Here is a 22500-nt window from a genome sequence, read left to right as displayed (position 1 = left end):
CAAAGCCTTGAAGTTTGATCTGCAGACAGAATTAGTCAACCATCAGGTACACTGTGAAACCTAGAATGGCTTCAGGTGGTCATTTATATGCTGACATATACAGAGGGATACTAGTAATCTGAAATGATCCATTTGATGCGGCTAACGTATAAGAGTATAATATTTCTCTGTGTTTGTTAACGTCACATTTGTCATTATGTGTTGCAGTCATTTCCAAGTTATGCTGTTGCGTGCATGGCTAGAGCTGATGTAGTGTTTAAACCAGCCACCACTTGAATACTATATCCTTGTATTACAGTAAATCATATCTGAACGTTGCCTCCTGTTTACCCTCAACTCTATCTCACATTGTTTATTCATTTTAAATATGGCAACAGTGGCTGAAACATTCCAACTCGACCAAATCATTTGGACTGTTTTGACCGTGTGACGAGGCCAAGGTGTCCAGCAGGACAGCATTAGCTCTGGTGCAGGCCAGAGTCACAGTGGTAAGCCCAGAGGTTTCCGTGCGTCTGCCTGCTTTACAGCTTAACCCCACTAAGATCTGCAACAGACCAGGCAACGTCAATGGCTTTCCTTCCTGCAGGCAGCCTCTTAAAAGGACCAAAGCCGTACGTGTCAGTGTGTGAAAGTGTTCCCATTTCAAACGGCGCTTTGAACAGTAATCAAACGAGGAAGCAGCGTGAGACCAAATGTGTAACCGTATCTCCTTCACTCTCTCTGTCTATCCCTCTCTCAAAACTCCTTGTCTTTCTCTTGCTCTGACTGCCATTATCAGTGTGAGAAGTAGAGTTATGGCGCATTCTAACGTGTGTGTGGAGTATATGCATATTTGTTTTTCTAGTTTCTGTACATGTTTTGTAGTGGGGCTCATTGCAATACAGTTGCCCCAGTTTAACACTTAAACTGTCTAGACACCTTCACGCAGACCCAGGTCTGGATACCAGACGTTCGTATTCTCCGCACATACACACACATACACTGACACACACACACACACACACACACACACACACACACACACACACACACACACACACACACACACACACACACACACACACACACACACACACACACACACACACACGCAGTGTCCAGCGGCACCTGCTGTCTGCCCCTTGGACCACATACTCTCCTCTCCTTCCTGTTAACTGGCCTTGTAAATCAGTACAGACCCAGTCTAATGGAAAAGGACAAAGCACCATTACAACTGAGACAGGTTTAACACCGCTCCTGTCCTTACTGGCTACTGGTTACTGACCTGATGCCTTGTGTGGCCTGTTGTGAAGCTGTTAAACCCAGCAAACTGAAATATGCGCTGTTAATACCTCCAACCCTCTTAGGGGTGGAGTAACAGTATGCATGTAAAAAGGTGTACATTTGTGAAGACTACAAGTTGTTTTCATCTTAATTTATCCAGGGAACATTGGCTGAACTTTCTTTTGTTTCCAGCAACACCCTACGCTATATTAATATACTGGTGTCTTTCCGCTGCAACCACTGTCTTCTACTGTTGACTATTGAGCAGCACCATTGCAACAATATAACTGCCTTGCTCAAGAACACCTCATTGGAGGTGCTGTTGAGAGACTCTATTGCTCCATGATACTATAAATGCTCTTCTTCTTCTTCTTCTTCTTCTTCTTCTTCTTTCGGCTAATTCCCATCGGGGTCACCACAGCGGATCATCAGTTTCCATCTGGTTCTGCATGTCACCATAAACACTAAACAAATCATAAGAGCTTCAAATACTTTATGTACCTTTCCTCTCCACCATTTGTATACTGTCACACTTCCCACTACCACACATCACAGCAGTGATATAGACCCTGAATGTCTTCTCTCTCCATTTCTCTCCCCCCCCCTTTCTTCCAGTTGGAGCTGCAGTCATGCTGCATGTTCCTGCCCAATGACAGCCTCCCCTCACCGAGCACCATCGTCTGTGGAGACATTCCCGGAACCGTCCGCAGCTGGTACCACAGCCAGGCCTCCATGCCGGGGACTCTGGTTGTCTGCCTGCCCCAGATCAGTGTCCTCAGCGCTGGGCACAAGTATATGGAACCCCTGCAAGAGCTCCCCTTTGTGGTCTCCAGACCTATCCTGGAGGAAGGTACGTTCTCCCATTATGTCGACGTCCAATGTCATGTCGTTTGAGGTGCGTGCCACACTGCTGCATCTCAACGTATCTTACAGAGGCTTAATGGCTTACCTGATGTTAGAATGATAACTATAAAATGATCATGAATAAATAATTATAACTGAATAAGAAATACAATGGAAAAACTATGTTTGCGACAGTTCCATTGGATAATGGTCTTGGTCATGTGAGGAAAAAATTAAAGCGATCTAATACAGCAGGCGGGAGCCAACTTTATTCTGAGTTCTGAACTGCAAAATTAATGATATTATTATAACAGCAATAGGCTCCATCATGTGAATTCATTATTATTATGGCCTTTTTGGAAGGCTGAGCAAACCCATGACCTAGTAGTCCTCATTTACCATGACAAAAGACAAACAAACTAAAGTAGGGAGACTTTGGAGAGATAGATCTTGCACATGTGGCCTACACACCTGGCGGAGTTGACATAACCAACACTTAGACTGTCGCTCAGTATTTACCCTACAGAAGAAGAAAGACTTGGGGCACCCTTCTCTTTTTTTTCCTTTTCTCCCTCTCTCTCTCTCTCTCTCTCCCGGCTCTGAGATGACATCAGCAGCGGGCATGCACGTTTCAGGAAGGACGGAGGGAGAAAAAGCGAAACGACAGCAAAAACAGTGACATCAGCGGCCTTGTCAGTGTTAGCGTTAAAATTAACAACCCGTGCTTTTTAGTAATTCATTCCTCTCCTTTGAAAAAGCTCTTCATCTCTCATGTTTAATGCTCTGGATCAAAGCGTGCTGGCCACGGCGCGAGGGAAATGTGCTCTTCATGGCCCCGTGCTAGCGAACAAGCTCCCAACTCAGCTTGCCTCTCTCTCTCTCTCCCTCTCGCTCTCTCTCTATCTCTCTCTCTTTCTCTCTCTCCATTTCTTTATTTCTCTTTCTCATTCTTTTTTCTTTTCCTCTCTCACACTCTTTGCCTCCCTACCTCACTTCTACAACTCACACCAGGGTGGGCAACCCTAAATCAAGAGCTTCCCGTCAGGCAGTTTGTCTCAGACAGACAGATTTGGAATAGACCCTGATTCTTAGTGTCTTTTGATGGGGATCCCTGCCTTGCTCACTGGGTGCAGAAGCTCATTTCGGGGAAAGACTACCACTCCTCGTTCAGAGCCGCTTTCATGTTTTCCATAAAGCTGCTGCATGCCGTGTAATTGGCTTTGATTTGAAAGGTTGAGACTTCAGTGGAAAGGATGATTGAGTTGACTTAGAGCTTTTGATAATGACTATGATTGATTTGTGGTCATGGGTTATTTTTAGCCCACTGTATTTTAACTCTGCCCTCACTCTCTCCTCTCCCACTTTTCCTTTCCTGACATCATTGCTTCTCTCAATCTGCTTCTCCATCTGCCTCCCTGCTCTTTCTCTGTATTTCCTCATACCTCCACTACTGTCTCACTCTTTATTCTCCTTTTTTGCCCGTGTATATTTCTCCTCTCCTGATCCCTCTTGTCTTACTGTCCTCTTGCCCCCCACTCATTATATATCTCCCCCCTTTCTCTCTGATTGCCCCCCCCCCCCCCCCCTTCTGTCTCCATTAGGTGATGCGTTTCCGTGGACGATAAGCCTGAGTCAGTTCAGTGTGTACACACTGCTGGGTCAGCAGTGCAGCCTGAGCCTGCTGGAGCCCATGGGCTGCACCTCCACGCTGGCCGTCACCTCCCACAAGCTGCAGACCCCTGTGGCGGGGGCCGCCGAGGGACGCCACTCTTTCGTTGTGTGTCTGCACGTCGATCTGCAGCCAGTCCATGTCAAATGCTCCAACCCACAGGTTAGTTGGATGTAACTGAAGTACGCAAGTCAGTTAATCAGACGTGCTGAAGCATAGAATAACATTACCAGTATTCAGCCTAAACACAATCCCTAAAACTGGATGTCAGATCATCAAGACTTCTATTTATTATGTCACAGGGTGACAAATCATGAAGCTGCGCCATAGGCAGTTTATAATGGAACAAGTTCTATGACCCAATGACAGAACCCTTGGGTATTCTACTGGGATATTGGTGCATTTTCTGATTCAAAGGTGTATGCCCCACATTAAAATAAAAGTAATTTGGATGAAGTATATCAAGCAGAAATTCCATGTGCCCACAAAATCGTTGTATGGTGTCAATAGATCAACTCAAAATTTTCCCTTGATGACATCAAAAGTTACATTATGTATGCTCTGATTCCCTGCTTACAGAAACAGTTGTGAAACGGTTTCTGCTAGGCATTTTATTGACAAGATTCTATTTCTCCTGCCAAATGTTAAAATGACCGGTGATACTGTAATACACATAACGTGCGTCTGTCAACTGATCGCTACACGTAGTTACTGTAGCGCAGTACTTAGGTACTTTATCACAGATGCACTTACCTGCATTTATCCATTTTCCTAAAGCATAATTTATCTACTCCATGCAGGGGTGTCGCTTGTCAAAAAGAACAAAAGGTAGTCAGGACGGACGAGTGATATATATACAAGCTATAAGCTAGTATAGATCTACACCCTACTTAGACCTTTATGTTGTAGCCTACATAATCAGCTTTTAGGGCTGTTAGGGGTTAAGTGTCTTGCTCACGAACACTTTTAAGCTGTTAGACACTGTTAGGGGTTACATGTCTTGCTCATGGACACTTTTGACACGTATACCGGAGCAGGGAGGTGAACTGGTGACCTTCTGATTACCAGACGGCCTCTCTACCCACTAAGCCACAGTCGCACTAAAGGATAATTAGGGCATCACTTGCCTGCAACTTTTCACCAAGTTCTTCCATGCTTTGTTACCCTGTATCTTTTTGGAACATTTACATACAGACAATGATAGATTTATAGCCACAAGTCTAAACATTGCGATTCCATGATATTTTATATAATGCAACACATCTATCATTGAACCACATTAACCCAGGCATCCAATGTCATTATAGGCGAAAAATGTCCCCAAATTGTAAAATAAAGAAATAATAATAATAAATATAGCTGCAAGCAGCGATAATACGGGGCCAGTGAATAGAGAGAGAGAGAGAGAGAGAGAGACATGGAAACGGAATAGATTGAAGAGAGAGAGAGAGAGTGACATGGAAACAATAGATTGATGAGAGAGAGAGATGGAAAAATAATGGTTTGATTAGACATCTCAACCTACTGCCATTAACAGGATTCGAACTCTCAACCTTCAGACTAATAGGCTGCAACACTACCTATAGTGCTATAGCTTTGTCCAGGCTGATATTGTCTGTTGAAGATCATAAACTCTTGCCTTCTTTCATGAAACAAGCCCCTGTTTCACTAACACTAAGATCACTCGTTCACAAACCATTTACCAATGAAGAAATTGTACATCTCCTCAGAACCAAAACTAGTGAAAGTAGCCGATCTACAAGCTCACAAACCATGAAAAGTTGTGAGATTGTAGATCAGCTATTTTCAGAATGAAGTATGTCATACGTTGAAAAAACGTACTCTCAAATAAGCATTTCAGGTTATCTTTACCATTTGCACATGTATTCATTGATACAGTCATGTTGTTTGCAATTCAACTTAAATTAAGTCTGCATCAAGTGAGGTTTGAACTGGCGATCTTGAGATTGTGAGGCATTCATTTAAGGGAGACGCCATTGGCCCAACAGACAAGTAACTGTGAAAAAGGAGATGACACAGATGATACAGTTTCACGCAAATAGTTGAAAAATCCCGGGTTTAAGTGTTTTTCAAACTGCTCAAAATTGCGGAAAATCTAAGGGCGGAGCTTAATGCTCAAATCGATACGTGTGTTCCTCATGAGTCAAGGCACATGTGTAAGCAAGTTTCACGACTTTCGGCCAAACGAGGCATGACTATGCCTGTTTAAAGTCTGCCTTTTCAAAAAATTGCTATAGCGCCCCCCTTTGGCCAATTGGAGTGAGATTGGTTTCAGTGATATTTGGAATGACTCTCTACATTACTGCAACGTTTCAAAGAAATGTGAGTCTTGCATGTATGTGTTAGGGGCAGATGAATAATTTTCATAAAACTGCAATAGTTAAAATCTATCTCCTCCTGGGATTTTTGAGCAATCTGCACGAAACGTTTAAGACTTGAACTTTGGACCACTGCCTACAAAAATTTCCAACGGATTTTCCATAAGTGAAAAAATGCAGAAGTTAGGAGCCAATGACTGTTTTTCATATAATTCAAAATGGTGGGCGATCTAAAGGTCAGAGGTCAAAAGTCAGACCACGAAAGTTGTCGGGCATGAAGAGACGCATGTGTGTATCGAAGTTTCATGGTTGTAGGTCAAACAGGGCATGAGTTGTACCTGTTCAAAGTTGGCACTTTCAATTGAGTGCTATAGCGCCACCCTTTGACGAATGAGTGTGAGAATTATTTTTTGGTAGTTTTTCATGAGCATCTACCATATGGCCGAGTTTCGTAAAAAGCGTATGCACGGTTAAGCCAGAACTGGCAAAAACAAGTATTTTTCAAACTGCTCAAAATTGCGGAAAATCTAAGGGCGGAGCTTAATGGTCAAATCGATACGTGTGTTCCTCATGAGTCAAGGCACATGTGTAAGCAAGTTTCACGACTTTCGGCCAAACGAGGCATGACTTATGCCTGTTTAAAGTCTGCCTTTTCAAAAAATTGCTATAGCGCCCCCCTTTGGCCAATTGGAGTGAGATTGGTTTCAGTGATATTTGGAATGACTCTCTACATTACTGCAACGTTTCAAAGAAATGTGAGTCTTGCATGTATGTGTTAGGGGCAGATGAATAATTTTCATAAAACTGCAATAGTTAAAATCTATCTCCTCCTGGGATTTTTGAGCAATCTGCACGAAACGTTTAACACTTGAACTTTGGACCACTGCCTACAAAAATTTCCAAGGGATTTTCCATAAGTGAAAAAATGCAGAAGTTAGGAGCCAATGACTGTTTTTCATATAATTCAAAATGGTGGGCGATCTAAAGGTCAGAGGTCAAAAGTCAGACCACGAAAGTTGTCGGGCATGAAGAGACGCATGTGTGTATCGAAGTTTCATGGTTGTAGGTCAAACAGGGCATGAGTTGTACCTGTTCAAAGTTGGCACTTTCAATTGAGTGCTATAGCGCCACCCTTTGACGAATGAGTGTGAGAATTATTTTTTGGTAGTTTTTCATGAGCATCTACCATATGGCCGAGTTTCGTAAAAAGCGTATGCACGGTTAAGCCAGAACTGGCAAAAACAAGTATTTTTCAAACTGCTCAAAATTGCGGAAAATCTAAGGGCGGAGCTTAATGGTCAAATCGATACGTGTGTTCCTCATGAGTCAAGGCACATGTGTAAGCAAGTTTCACGACTTTCGGCCAAACGAGGCATGACTTATGCCTGTTTAAAGTCTGCCTTTTCAAAAAATTGCTATAGCACCCCCTTTTGGCCAATTGGAGTAAGATTGGTTTCAGTGATATTTGGAATGACTCTCTACATTACTGCAACGTTTCAAAGAAATGTGAGTCTTGCATGTATGTGTTAGGCACAGATGAATAATTTTCTTTAAACTGTAATAGTTAGAATCTATCTCCTCCTGGGATTTTTGAGCAATCTGCACGAAACGTTTAACACTTGAACTTTGGACCACTGCCTACAAAAAATTCCAACGGATTTTCCATAAGTGAAAAAATGCAGAAGTTAGGAGCCAATGACTGTTTTTCATATAATTCAAAATGGTGGGCGATCTAAAGGTCAGAGGTCAAAAGTCAGAGGGTGAAAGTTGTTCAGCATGAGGAGACGCATATGTGTATCCAAGTTTCATGGCTGTAGGTCAAACAGGGCATGAGTTGTACCTGGTCAAAGTTGGCATTTTCAATTGAGTGCTATAGCGCCACCTTTGGACGAAAGATTGTGAGAATTATTTTTTGATCGTTTTTCATGACCATCTACCATATGGCCGAGTTTCGTAAAAAGCGACAGCGCGGTTCAGCCAGAACTGCGAAAAGTGGCAGAAGAAGAAGAAGTGACAGAATAATGCGAATAACAATACGTGTCCAGAGCAGAGCTCTGGCCCCGTAATTATTATTATTTTAAAACATTTAAATAGCAAAAATAGCTGATCTACACGCTCACAACGCAATGTCTTATGAGCTTGTAGATCGGCCATTTTCATTATTCGTCATTCAATAAGTATATAGGGCTTAAGTTGAGTTTGAGCCCCGAAACACCCACGTCATGATGCAACAGTATAGGGAGATTCATAAATACGACAGTTCCAAGCATGCAGTCCTTCATCTCTGTTGCCCCTCACGGACCGTTGTGGAAATACTGAAAGACAAAAAAAAACTGCCAGGGTCCACGCCACTACATGGCAAAGCCTTCCAGCCTCATCTGTTGTCTTTTTGATATAGACTGTCACACAGATAAACAACCTGCCTCATCCTCAAATCTAACTTGATTTGCAACAAAGATAGGGGAGCGTTTCTCTGTTTGTTTTGGTCACATGATTTCAAAAGGTCTGAGCTTCGAGCGAACGCGGGAGGGAATTCCAAGATTCATCATGGTTATTTTTGCGGGGAAGTTCTTCTTTCTAGCGAGAGCCTGATGTAACGGGACAGATTGGATACGGAACATGTTTGCCTCCTGATTAAGGCCTTTGTGTTGTTTTTCAACGCTCCGTTACAACCCCATAATCACATCTACATGTACCATTACACATTTGTCTTTTTCTGTATTGAATTAGCTGTATTGGATTAAGGTCCTCTGTAAACATTTAATTGGCCGACCTTTTGAGTGGTCACGTTCTTAAGTGACTCCTACCACAGTGACGAGCCATGGCCACATTCAGTGGAATTGGTACCAGAAACAAATGAAAGGCCTTAATGTGCTAGTGGTGAAAGCTTTCCCAGAGAAGAGGAGAGAGTTGGTTGTTTATGGGGGGAATTATTCACTGCTTTGTTCTCTGTTTTTCCCATTCAGAAAGACTATCTGTGCCTGGTAAAGCTAAGAAGGCTTATCGTGACTTTATAATGAGTGATTATTATCCCTGCCAAGGCCGGAAGGCCGATGGCGAGGGATAAGGTTTTCACTCCCGTGAGTCTGTCTGTCTGTCTGTCCTTCCGTCTGTAAACAGCTGATCTCGGGCACCACAGGATCGATCGGCATTAAACTTTGCACGCAGACTCCTAGGAGGCCAAGGAAGAAGGTCTGCCTTTTTCAAATTGGCCTGTATCAGCGCCACCATGAGGGCAATGTACAAATACAACGCAAATCGGTACACATTATCTCTGTAGTCATGTGATTTTCATTTTCCATTTCGAATGGCTCCCAAAATTTGCGGGAGTGGCCATTTTGCACAAAATGCCCCAAATCATGAACGCAGTGCCCGTTTTCCTTGAAACTTTGCACACACATTCCTACTAGGCCAAGGAAGAACTATCACAAATTGACCTCATGGTGGCACTATAACAGATTGTAACACAGCCCTGGGTGGGCAACCCGGCCTGGCAGGGATCTGCGTTGCGAAGAAAGCACCTTTCTTGTTAGCTTTGTGCTCAATGAAAATGAGCACACAGCTCCCTTCTCTCTCTTCTCTTCTCTAATCCCTCCCTCTCTCAGTTAATTCCCAACAGGAGTTGGGTTATAAGCTAATAGCAATTAGAGGCAGCTCTGTAAGAACTGCTGCCAGAGGGTGCAGAACAAAAAAGGGGGACCTCACACCACTGAACCCTTCTTCTAATTAGCCCTGCTATTTGTGGGAATGTATGTGGGGATGTCAAGAGAGCTGCACAGTTGCTACACAGTCAGTGCCACCAACACAGGAGGTTTGCCTTGTGCATGCCATGGCCTGGGAACGAGGAGAGTCCCGGTGAGAGCCAAAGAGAAAAGAGAGAGAGAATGGTTAAAAATATATATACTAAAATAAATGTAGGGGAGAACAAGGGGGTATTTAGGAAGAAGAAGACAAAGTAGAAGACGAAGACGTGTGAAACAAGCGTGTGCAGGCTCAGAAGAAGGAACGAGAAAGGAGACCACCAGCTTTGTTCCATGTTTGTGACAGACGCTAACGTCATTCCAGACCAGAACACCCAAGGTGAACTGTCACATCACGGAGTAGAACACATGCACGTGTGTGCGCGCGCACACACAAACACACGCACGCACATGCGCGCACACGCACGCACGCGCGCACACACACACATACACACACACACACACACACACACACACACACACACACACACACACACACACACACACACACACAGTGTCGTCATGTCATAGTCAATGGCTTGCACACATGCTTTGTTGAAACACACATGAACTCGCTCACACATACACACACAAATACTTTGTGGCAACAACGTTGGTTGATTAATGACTGTATAATGCAGCAGTCCTTATTGCTGTAGATTGAACAGTCTGGAGTGACACGGCAAACCATGGCATACCACAACTGTGGTAGCAGAGGAGGACGGTCTTTTACCTTACTCCTTTGATATACAGTGCTGCAATATAATAAACGATCATGTAATTATGTGTAAACTAAATTAATCTATTGTAATGACTTTATGTCATAAACTAAATTATACTGTGGTGAATGGAAATCATGAACTCTGCTCATGGAACAGGCCCTGAGTGCTTCTAGGGCAGCACATACTTCGAGGGCAGCAAATACTCCAATCTGTCCTGTATTTTCCAGCCTTATCAGGGACCATCTTGAAAATTACAGGCACGCAACACACCACAACATCCGACTTTTGACACGTAACCATTGAGCATTCCACAAATACACACACACGTGCACACAAAATGAGCTGCCAAACAAAGTGGACAGCATGTCAGTTTTGTGTGGGTTTTTAAACAATGCACTGTGTAGATAGACACGCGAGCTCTGGCCATGTTGCACGCTAACGCGTCTCTCATCTGTGTGTTTTTATGAATGATTGTGGAAGCCTCTGTTCAGTCTCCAGTTCTCACTACTGCAGCCCTGCTGATCTGCACAAGCCTCAGTGGAGATGACAGGTCCTTGGAGAACGCAGCCCTCCAAATGTTCTGCTCGCTGCTCAGAGGAACACTGCTGTGTGTATTGTGTGTGCACGAGTTCATGCAAGAAGTGTGTGGGTGGTGTGTGCGCGTGAGCGCCGGGTGCATCCATGTGTAACAGCACTGGAAGCAGGGGCCCAATCTGCTCGCTGACCTGACCTGGCAGCAGTAGCTCATCTGGAGAGAACAAACTGACCATACTTTGTACTGTCACCAAGCTGGGATAGATGAGCAGGAAAAGAGAGAGATGGGAGAGAGAGGCTTGACAGTGGAAGATGAGGAGGCAGGGGGAAGAAAAGGAGAATGAATGAGAGAGGGGGGGGTGGGGGGGGGGGGGGGGTGGCGTCAGAGGACTAAGAATAACAGATCAAGAACGAGAGAAGCAGGATGATCAGTCCTTTTTTATTTATTTATTTTATTTTATTTTATGCTTGCCCCTTGAGATGCAGCATCTCATTTCCGAGGGGGTCCTCAAAGCAGAACACAAAACAAGAAAACAACGAGAAGTATGGTTATTTGAATTCCGCTCTGCCTCTTATGGCCAGGGAGTATGAAACAATTACAAATGTTACACACGTAACTGCGGTTCTATCTATTCTGGAGGCCTTGCATAATTATGGAGAGGCTCTGGCTATCGGGAAGAATGAAACAGAGCTATTTCTGTTACATTGACATTCAGAAGCACATGTTCAGTATGAATCCTGTTAGTTCCCCTATCTGCTGTGTCCTGGACTACACATCCTCTTCACAGCTCTTTTCCTGCTTGCGTTTGGAACCATATGAGAGCAGTGGCTGCATTGGAAAGTCATCCTACTTTCTGATGTTGGAATGAAACCCAACTGACAGAAGACAAAAGAGGACATGTCACCAGACTCCCTCCCTCCCCGCTGCATCCTCGGTCTCTGTCTCTTTTTCTCTCCTTTGTACTTTTTTCCCCCATCATTTACTACATCCCCCCATCCTTTTTCAGTTTTTTCTTAAACCCTTCTCTCCCCCTTTCTTCTCTCATCCTATCCCCCCTTACTCTGTCTTCTTCCACATCTGCTGCTGAGTGCAGTAGGCCTTGTTGTGCTTGGTTGGACATCCAGGCCCCAGACAGACACTCGTAGAGAGAAGGGAGCGTGGAGCCGTGCCTGGCCTGCCGTCAGTGCGGGTCGGCTGGGTATGGCAGGCAGCTGTTGGCCCCGTCTTTGGACGGCTGCTGGAGCAGCGTTAGCAGCTCTTCCTGGACATGTTTGAAATGGACCAGCTGTAATGTATTGTCGTGCCTCGCCTTTGATTTATGCTTATTTATGGAAGGCCACTCTGCAATATGAGTGTATTTGTTTGTGTGTGTGTGTGTGTGTGTGTGTGTGTATGCGCGCGCGTGTGTGGATGTCTGAGTGAGGTTGCATTTGCATGCGTGTGTGTGCTGTACTTGCGCCATATACTGCTGGAGGGACCCTCAGTGGTGCCGAAGGGAACTGCTTGGGGGGGGGGGGCTTGGCCAGGGAAGAGAAGCATTCGGAATCCAGAAATTAGCTCATTGTAAAGGAGCGCCTCTCTCTCTCCCTCCCTCCCTCTCTCCTTCCCTCCCTCCCTCTCTCTCTCTCTCTCTTTATTCCCCCCCTCTTCTCTGTGTCTCATCCTCTTGAGTGAATGCATGAATAACAGAAAGCATCACATCACATTCCCCCACTCTCCCCTCATGTTTTCCACTCCTTGTGTTTTTGGCTTTGTTGTTGTTTGAAGTGAAGGCCTCTTTTCATGTGAACAGATGATAAATAGTAGAGAACACTTTGCCGCCGAGCCTTCGGTTCAGTTATTCCCCAAGCCATAGTGAGCTTTTCAGGGGAAACTAATGACACCAATTTTAAGCAGTATTGTTTATGTGCACATCAATACCACCCACATACAGTACAGTGTACACACACACACACACACACACACACACACACACACACACACACAGACACAGACACAGACACACACACACACACACACACACACACACACACACACACACACACACACACACACACACACACACACACACACACACACACACAGACCTACCACACAAGGCATGAGGCTTGCCTGGAAGTTTAGCTGGAGGGAGAGACAGAAAGGTCAGGCTCTGTTCTTCTAACTGTTGTTAATCTTTCACGCTTGTTACGGTCCTGCACTGAAACAAGAGGGGTGAGGTTGAGATGGTTTGGACATGTGGAGAGGAGGGATGAGTGGTACATTGGGAGAAGGATGCTGAAGATGGAGCTGCCAGGCAAGAGGAGAAGAGGAAGGCCAACTAGGAGGTTTGTGGTTGCAGTGAGAGAGGACATGCAGGTGGCCGGAGTGACTGAGGAAGATGCAAAGAACAGAAGCAGATGGAAACAAATTATCCGCTGTGGCGAGTCCTGATGGGAATTACTGTAGCTTAAAGAAATGATTGGCTGTGCCACAAGGCAACCCAATATCTCATAATCTAATTGGAGGCTTCCAAGATGAAACCTGTTGACTGTTGGTGACCCCATGGCCTTTCCTCTAGCACCATCCTTTTGAACAATTTCCAATTAGGTTTAAGTAGCAATATGGAGCTGCTAGCAGGGTAGTAGCGTATTTGTGGTATTGGGGTAGTAGCAAACTATAAGTTTGCAGCAAGCCACCTTAATTCTCGGAAAATGACAAAACGTGCTTTCAATCCGTTGTGGGAGAAAGATGTTTTCTTCTTTTTTTTTTTTCGATAGATTAATGTAGTGTATGAGGTGTGGTCAGACAATGAAACAATTAAGTCAACCGTGGCGAGGGACCACTGTGAAAAATGCAAGAAAAGAGCAAAAACTGATGTCATCTGTTGAAAAGGAACGGTTTATTACCAAGGAGGGCAGAACTGGAGTAGTAGATCTGATGACAGCTTTCGTCAATTGAGAGAATATTGAACTTGCAAATGACCTCACATTAGCATTCGGACTTGACTTGCCAAAGCAAAGCAGGGGACATTTTCCAAAGAATTGGGAAGTTCCACAGGGAAGTTCTTAGTCTCCAGGTTTTCTTTTTAATAGGTAGGACACTGATATAATTCATGTATAATACTATAGACCGTTTGAAAATGTGTAGCAGGGCGGCAAGTCTAAATGTACTGCTGCTGGCGATAGTGCGTATATTGCAGTATTATGGCATTATTATTATTGTCACTGCTCAATGTCGACAGTGCTGTTTGTTATGTGCAGGGGGTGCGTGACTGCTTGCTCTTTGTCGTAACTTTGGTCCATTCTCCCCACGTAAAATGTATCCACTTACAAGAAAAGTAATGGAGAGATAGACAGACAGACAGACAGGAAGACATGTAACTTTGGTAATCAGTATATACTTTTAATGTGTTTGCATTATCAGCTTGCATTATTGTTTTCAGACAGTGCATATCATTGCTGTTATTTGCATAATAACGTCCTCTGTGGTCCTTAAAACAAATAGCCTATAATAGTTGGTCAAATGTTAACCTTCCCCATCCACCTCCTATGGTTTCTGGTAATATTATTGACCACTTATTTTGTCCATGGCAAAAATTGACTTTTGACGGAAATGTCCACCACAAGCTGGCATGGTGGTAACCCCTGATTTCAACACAAGACTCACCCTCAACATGGTAGATGACATGTACCTCCCATTAGTGCTGTGCACTGGTGTTAGCGCCCAGGTGACATGCTGTCCAAATAGTAAAACTGGCGTAGAGCTTTAAGTCCAAAAATCTGAACTAACCCTTTAAGGCAATTTTGATATATACTGTAGGATTTATATATATACTGTATATATATAGAGAGAGAGATATAGTATATATATACTGTATACTATATATTTCGATGTATACAGTCCAACCAAGACAAAGGATTGATGCATGCAAGATTTCAACCAGATGTAGCCTCACACAAAAATGTCAGTTCCTCCTCAGATGTTTCCTCATAGCAAATCTTGAAACTTTGGCGAGAATCACGAGCACCCCGTTCCTAATTATTTCAACATACTTTGCAGCATTCACAAAAATCCCCCCCTGTCTCTCTCTCTCTCCCTCCGCAGGTGCAGCTGCTGTATGAGCTCTTCCTCAGTTGGACATCTACGTGGGCGCGGCTCCAGAAGCGCGGCATCCTCCGTCAGACCTCCAGTATCCCAGAACCCCCTGCTGGCGCGGCTCCATCCTCGCCGGTGCGGAGCAGTGCAGGCACAGTCCCCCCGGACACCAGCACCTGCAGCCCCTCCGCTGAGTTTGGCTCCCCCACCGAGGTCAGACACAAACACATACTGTACAGTACATAACACACACACACACACACACACACACACACACACACACACACACACACACACACATATATATATACACACACACACACACACACACACACACACACACACACACACACACACACATACACACACACACACACACACACACACACACATAGTGTACTGTATGTGTGTTTGTGTTTCTTTGTACAGTACTTTGTGTAGCAGTTTTTTTTTCTTAGCTTTTATTCATTCCTTCTGTATTTTGTTTTAGTGGTTTGTTCCTTTGTTCATTCAGTTATTTGTTGGTTTTCTCTTTTTCTGATGGACGAGCTATTTCTGGACTTCCTTATTTAATCACACGTATCAGCCACTTTTATTTATTCGTTGTTCATTTTGTTTGTTTAGTGGTTCCTTAATTGGTTCTGTGAGTCACTCATTTGTTTTTCTCTTCTCACGACCATCTCTTGGTTTCGCTTACTCTTTATTTATTTTATCACACATGTCCGCCGCTTGTAGTGTTTGTCATCATTGTCAGATATTCCCCTCTGCTGGGATTTGCGCCTTTATGTTACGATATTTGTTTGTTTCAAATGAGAGCACAGACATTAACAATAAGCCAAACCAACGCCCATCATACTGCAACTCTGTGGATAAAGTATCTCATTTTAACCCAAGGTGCTGTGAGTCATACAGTAACACATGTTGTTTAAGCCTTTGTTGTATACATGTTCCCCACTGCTGATTTATGATTTTAAGAGCAAATATTGTTTTTCTGAGCTTTTTGAGTGTTAGTGCTAACACATGTCTCATGTCCAAAGAAAAAACTATATTCTGCTTTATTTGGGAAGCTTCTTTTTTTCAGAGCTGGAAAACCCTGTCAGGCTTTGTGTGTCTTATTTTCTCTCTTTTTTTCTGTTTTAATTCTTCATCATAACAGATACTCCAGATATACCCTGATCACCATTTGATTGGTGTAAGCTGGAGCTTGATTGAGTATAAACCTGCTCGTTAATTTGGAGAAAACAATAACCTGTATTTACATTTTTCAGTCAGATAAAATATCAAATTTTACCCGGGGAGGAGGTAAGCGCACAGGGCTGCGTGCCGTGCGGTTGTGTGAATGCCAGTGGAAAAATTACAGTCTGGAGTGTTTAGGGAGGAACAACAAGAAGGCTGATGTTATTTTTCCTCCCCTTTTCTGGGTGATGTTTATCCCAAGCTCAAGCACTGTGGCACTTTCATCCCCCGCCCCCATCACTAGTAGCAGCTATAGTAGCAGCAGCTAGCCGGGGGTCCATGGAAGATTAGGGCCCTTTGACCTCCAGAGGCCCCAGTGTGTGTGTTTGTGTGTGTGTTTGGATGTGTGGGGTGGTGTTAGGTGTGTGGTTGTGGTGGGTGGGTGTGGCGCGTGCGCGTGTGTGTGTGTGTGTGTGTGTGTGTGTGTGTTTGTGTGTGGGGGGGGGGGGGGGGTGTGTGTGTGTGTGTGGAGGGTGCTGTGGAGTATATGGATTTAGGTGTGATATATGGATGACATTGTCACGAATCAAGATGGTTTTATTTGTCACTCGGGTACAAGTAGTGGAATGTTGGTGCAGCAAGCAGCATAACGATATTTGACAGAATACAGCGCTTAGTGCCACATGTACAGTAGGTCATGGTTACCTTTCAGCTTTTTATAGATTCTGAAAGTACAGAATATAAGCTCTCAAAAAATGATGTGTCATCCATTGGCATCTGAAAGTAGTTATAGAAGATAAAGATGAAGATTGAATATTAAACCTGAAATCAAGAAGCTGAGAAAAAGCCTTCTAAAGAATTTTCATTTTGTAACACTTCTGGCACTCTGGCAGCCTGGTAATGGGTGTAAGCAATAGTTAACTCCACCCCTCACCCCTCTTCTAACCACTCAGAACAGAACAATAGGCGACATTGGCCAACAGAAACCGCAGATGTAAATGCTGGCTTCATAATGTTAAAGGGATATTTCCCCCCCAAAATGACTTTTTCTATTGATTAGTCACCCCATGGAGACTTGTATTCATGGATATTTTTTAGTTTTTGTCGCATTCCTAAGCCAATCATTTTATCATGGGGTGACTAATTGATAGGAAAAAAATATTTATTTGGGTGAACTATCCCTTTAAGTGAGTCTCCGCCCCCCAGAAGAGTCTAAGGAAACACAAAAAAACAGAGCTTTGATTACAAATCAATTAAAACAATTTAATGATTCTAAAACGGGTATCTATTATAATGAGAAGGTTTGTAAAAATTCAAACTTTGTTAAGGTGAAAAAATATTATATTATAAGACAAAAAGAACAAGAAAAACAAATACAAATACAGAAAAAAGTATAGGCAAGACCCACACTCCAAGCCTTCTGTAAAAGGAACAGCAGCAAATAACCTTAGCAGCACTCGGGGGGTGTGGAGCAGTGGAAGCCACGGTATTTTCGGATCTAAGACTCTACCAGGGGCTCTGTCAACAACCACGTCATCATCTTACCACCATTACATGAATTAACTCTGTGTGTTTGTGTGTGTGTTCATTTCCGTCCTTTGTGGACTCCTAGAAGTGGCACACAGTGAAATCTAGAGTGACCGTTTAACTCAGAGAGTGAAAAAATGGACCTTTAATGGTAAATTAAGGGTGGATATTCGACTGTGTATTAGTCCAGTGTGGTAGTGGAGGTCTTGAGGTGTAGTGCCTCTGTAAGCAGGCCACAGAGTCTCCTGACAGCCCACTTGTCACTGTTTACCTAAGTGCAAACACTGGTAGAAGTGTTTAGTCCTCCGGGAGGCCGGCTGATTGAGCAAGAATGCAGGAGCTGTTTTGATAAGTCTCAGTGGCAGGGGCAGTGGTCTCCCATTCAACCCCTCCTCTCCCCTATGCCTCCAGTCCAGACAGCTAACTCCACCAACACCCTCACCCCACCCCCCATGGCAACGTTTTACCTCTCCCTAACCTTCCCTTGCCCCCTCCTATCTACCATAAACCTCTCTGACCCGACTCATCCTGTCTCAAACACTCTCTCTACCTCAGTGTAACACTTCTCTTCTCATCCCTCCATTCATAGACTTTATACTTTTAAAGAAAAAAACATTTGTCTAACACTTCTCTTCTGTCCGTCCCTGCCTCAGTTATCGGTCCATGCTTCACTTTCTTCCTAGATCTCTCCCTCTCTTCCCTTTTTTCCTCTTTATGTGCTACTCTCCTTCCACTACCTTTCCCTTTTTCTTGGTTCCTTACTTTTCTCTGTCCCTGTCCCTCTCTCTCTCTCTCTCTCTCTCTCTCTCTCTCTCTCTCTCTCTCTCTCCCTCTCCCTTCTTCCCTGCTTCTGTTTGTCAATTCCTCCTGCATCCCAATGCCTTCCTTAGTTCCCTTCTCTCCTGTCTCCCACCTGCTATCCCTCCACGTTATGCTCCACGCCTCCACCCCTTCCTCACTTCCTCTATCTTCCCTTTGTCCTCTCCCATCCTTTCCATCTGTCTGTCTGTCTGTCTGTCTGTCTGTCTGTCTGTCTGTCTGTCTGTCTGTCTGTCTCTCTCTCCCTCTCTCTCTCTTCCTGACACTTCCCAGCCTGCCGTCCTCTCCCAGTGTTTGGGTCTCTCTGATGAGCGAAGACAAACTCTGCAGAGAAAATAAACGTGGCTCCTCAGCCAGTTTACAGCGCCTCGGCCCAGGAATTAAACTGTATACTTTACAACTTGGCCTGTGGAGGTGTGGGAAAATAGCTCCCTGTGTGTGTGTGTGTGCGCGTGTGCGCGTGCGTGCGTGCGTGCGTGTGTGTGTGTGTGTGTGTGTGTGTGTGTGTGTGTGTCTTATGCCTGGGGCCCCCGTGGCAGCTCAGGAACGTGGCAGAGCCCACCTCAAGCCAACAGCAGGCTGCACCATCTGGTGCTCAAGGCCTCACCTTGACAGGAGTAGGAGGAGTCAGTGGATAGATTGTATACTAAGTTGTTGGGACTTTATAATTATGTATACTCTAAAAAAACAATTTAATTTAACTTTGATAGTCACGTTTTGATTTAGCTGAGCATTGATTCAAAGTAACAGTTCCAGTGTATCCCTCCAAGGTAGCGGTTTAACACTTGCATCACGGCAGTTTATCTACTTTCTGCGCAAACGGCTTTTCCTGCGATTTCATCGACCACTGTCTTATAGAAAAAAGGAAATAGCCCTCTCTTGCCTCGGGGTCCAACACTTTTTCCCTCACATAGCGGGGATATCATAATTGTGTCATTAAATTATGTAATAGCTATTAAATAATTATTTAATAGCAACCTATTAATGGGTTACAACTTTTCCCTGTACAATTGTCTTTTTTGGGAGATGCTTAAAAAATGTCTAAGCTGCCAGTATTGTGGTCTGGCTGTGGTCGAGAAGCAGCTAAGGCCTTATTTATACATTGTCGCAGGACGAAGTGGCGCCGAAAATAACAGATCTACAAGCTGACACGTCGCATCGCAAGCTTGTAGATTTGTTATTTTCAGCGAGCGGCTCCATCGTACGACAGACTGTAAATTCAGCATGAATGTCCAAGGCAACAGTAGAACCACGCTACAGTACACTGTGGTCCAGCCCTTCCCACACAGCAGCGGCTGGCTCCTGTTTCTACACATGACATTAAAGGCCCTAATCCTACTGACTGGCCAGAACTGTAAACTAAACACAGTCCTAACCACACACACACACACACACACACACACACACACACACACACACACACACACACACACACACACACACACACACACACATACAGTGCTGTGTTATGACTCCAGCTCAACAATAATTAGTCCCCAAATGGCAGTTGACACTAGGATGTCTCTCATTCAGACTGGGGAGTGTTCAACACCATTACCCCTGGGCTCATGTTACTGACCACTATTACACACACTATGTGCACGAGCACACACACACACACACACACACACACACACACACACACACACACACACACACACACACACACACACACACACACACACACCCAGAGAGTGATATTTGCAGACACACTGTGGACCTACTGTTTGGTTCCTTGGCAACAGGTAATGACACTGTTAGACAGTTGATTGGACTGAGATGGCAATTGAAGGATGTGATTCAGGTCAGTTACTCTGTGGGCGTTTACGTTCATACCTATCGTGTTTTACGTTCATCATCTTGATGGACGTGGCAGCTTGTATGTGTTGTATTTATATGTAATTGTAAGATACTTTAAGGTGCACCAAAGTACCTCTTTCAGCCATACTGTACGTTTCTCTGAGGCTCCAGGTCCATACCTACAGTATTGCAGGTAATCATTATGATTGCCTTGACAGAGAGTGTTTATCTAGTATATTTATGGCTACGGAGGTATTATGGGTTTCTCCTTCGCCTCGCTCTCTGCCTCGCCTTCCCGGGAGCACATGCTTCTCATCAGACTTTCCAGAGGTTTCCCCCCGTATTATGGGGAATCTATTTCTGAATCGCCATAATCCTTAATGTGTTTATACTGTTGTCGTCCGTTGTTATCGAGATCCGTAGTCAACCACCCTCAAATACACGATTAAATTCAATTTGCAAATTAGCGTGCCCCCCACATACACGTGCACACAAGCACACACATGCATGCGCGCGCGCACACACGCACACGCACACACACACACACACACACGCGCGCACGCACGCACGCACGCACGCGCACACACACACACACACACACACACACACACACACACACACACACACACACACACACACACACACACACACACACACACACACACACACACACACACACACACACACTCACGTAGCAGACAACAGGGACACAGTGTCCTCATCTGGTTCCTCTTAAGTCGGTGCAATCAGCCCAGCAGCAGTGGGGTTCCTAATTGAGATGGTTGATAACCTCCTCACCAACCACACAGCCAGGCTTGATAAGCATGACACAATCTGTCATTATGGAGAGGAGAAGCTGTGGAAAAAGTGGGGGGAAAAATAAAACATAAAAAACATCTATTGAGCATATTCACATGCCGGCCATTTTGGTCTTATGTCATACTCGGGGGGCGGGGCTTCCACCCCTGAGTATGAACGAAGAACAAGATGTGCATAATTATGGTCAATGCGCTGCAGCTGCAAATTGCCATATTGTTTGTTTGCAGGTTTCTCACTCCCTGAGTCAGCCAAACAGATACACGTTTGGAAAACACATCCCCCAGAAAGAGAGGAAGGAGGAATAAAGAGAGGGAGGGAGAGAAATAAATAAAATTTAAAAAAATAAAAAAAATGTCCCCAATGCTGTCATCCTCTGTGCTCTGCCAAACCCCAGTAATGAGCTGAGAGCTCTCTGAAGGCAGCAGCCTCGGCCGCATCCTGCTCTCCTCTCTCCTCCTTCCTCTCTTCCCTTCCGTTCCCCTCCCAGGCTGCACCGTGCATGTGTGTCGTGGCTTGTGTGAGTGAAAGCAGGCCGTGTGGGTGCTGGTGGCTTAGCTTTGGGGTTAACACCAGTGACAGTTCCACACAGTGAACCCCCCCCCCCCCACCCACCACCACACACACGCGCATGCACGCCTCTGCTCTGAGCCGGGTTCTGTTCACCAGACACTGATGTCATCCAAGACCAAAAGGCTCTCAGGCTTGCTGATGCTTTGTTATGGCTACACGCACATGGGACATGCATCCAAACACGCTTTATACTGTACAGTACGCCCACTGATGCACCAGGGTGCTCACACACACACACGAGCGCACACACACACACACGCGCGCGCGCGCACACACACACACACACACGCGTACAAGATCATGACATGTACACAGACACACGGACAAACAATTAAACAGTATGCACATGAGGAAAGACAGCAGGGCATTTCAAGTTAAATGCTGTTTGTCCTCTTTCATAATATGTTATTCCACATTTTGGTTGGCTGTGTGGTTTCACGGGCCTTAACAGACAATGCTCTCCCCTATCAGCTCTCTTTAGCTGCGCTCTGAGATGTGGTCAACTCCTGTAAACAAAAGGACAAGGCACAGCACAAGGTCCTATTATAACAGAGCTAAACTTTCAGTATTTTGGCATAGCGAGGCGTCCACCACAGCGGAG

General features: G+C 44.6%; 1 protein-coding gene across 4 annotated transcripts in view; it reads left to right on the top strand.

Moving 5' to 3' along the window:
- Positions 1 to 22500, top strand: part of vps13b (vacuolar protein sorting 13 homolog B) — a 443292-nt gene that overhangs the window by 208408 nt on the left and 212384 nt on the right. For all 4 annotated transcript variants that reach the window (XM_084052011.1, XM_084052012.1, XM_084052010.1 and 1 more), the window contains exons 23-25: positions 1879 to 2113; positions 3708 to 3937; positions 15198 to 15401. In XM_084052011.1, the coding sequence (XP_083908137.1) occupies positions 1879 to 2113; positions 3708 to 3937; positions 15198 to 15401 (669 nt within the window). The remainder of the gene's footprint in view (positions 1 to 1878; positions 2114 to 3707; positions 3938 to 15197; positions 15402 to 22500) is intronic.

Source organism: Gymnoscopelus microlampas (genome assembly GCF_963454915.1).
Source record: "Gymnoscopelus microlampas genome assembly, chromosome: 3".
NCBI lineage: Eukaryota > Metazoa > Chordata > Actinopteri > Myctophiformes > Myctophidae > Gymnoscopelus > Gymnoscopelus microlampas.
Note: the sequence above shows the minus strand (reverse complement) of the source record. Positions and strands in the feature narration are given on the sequence as shown.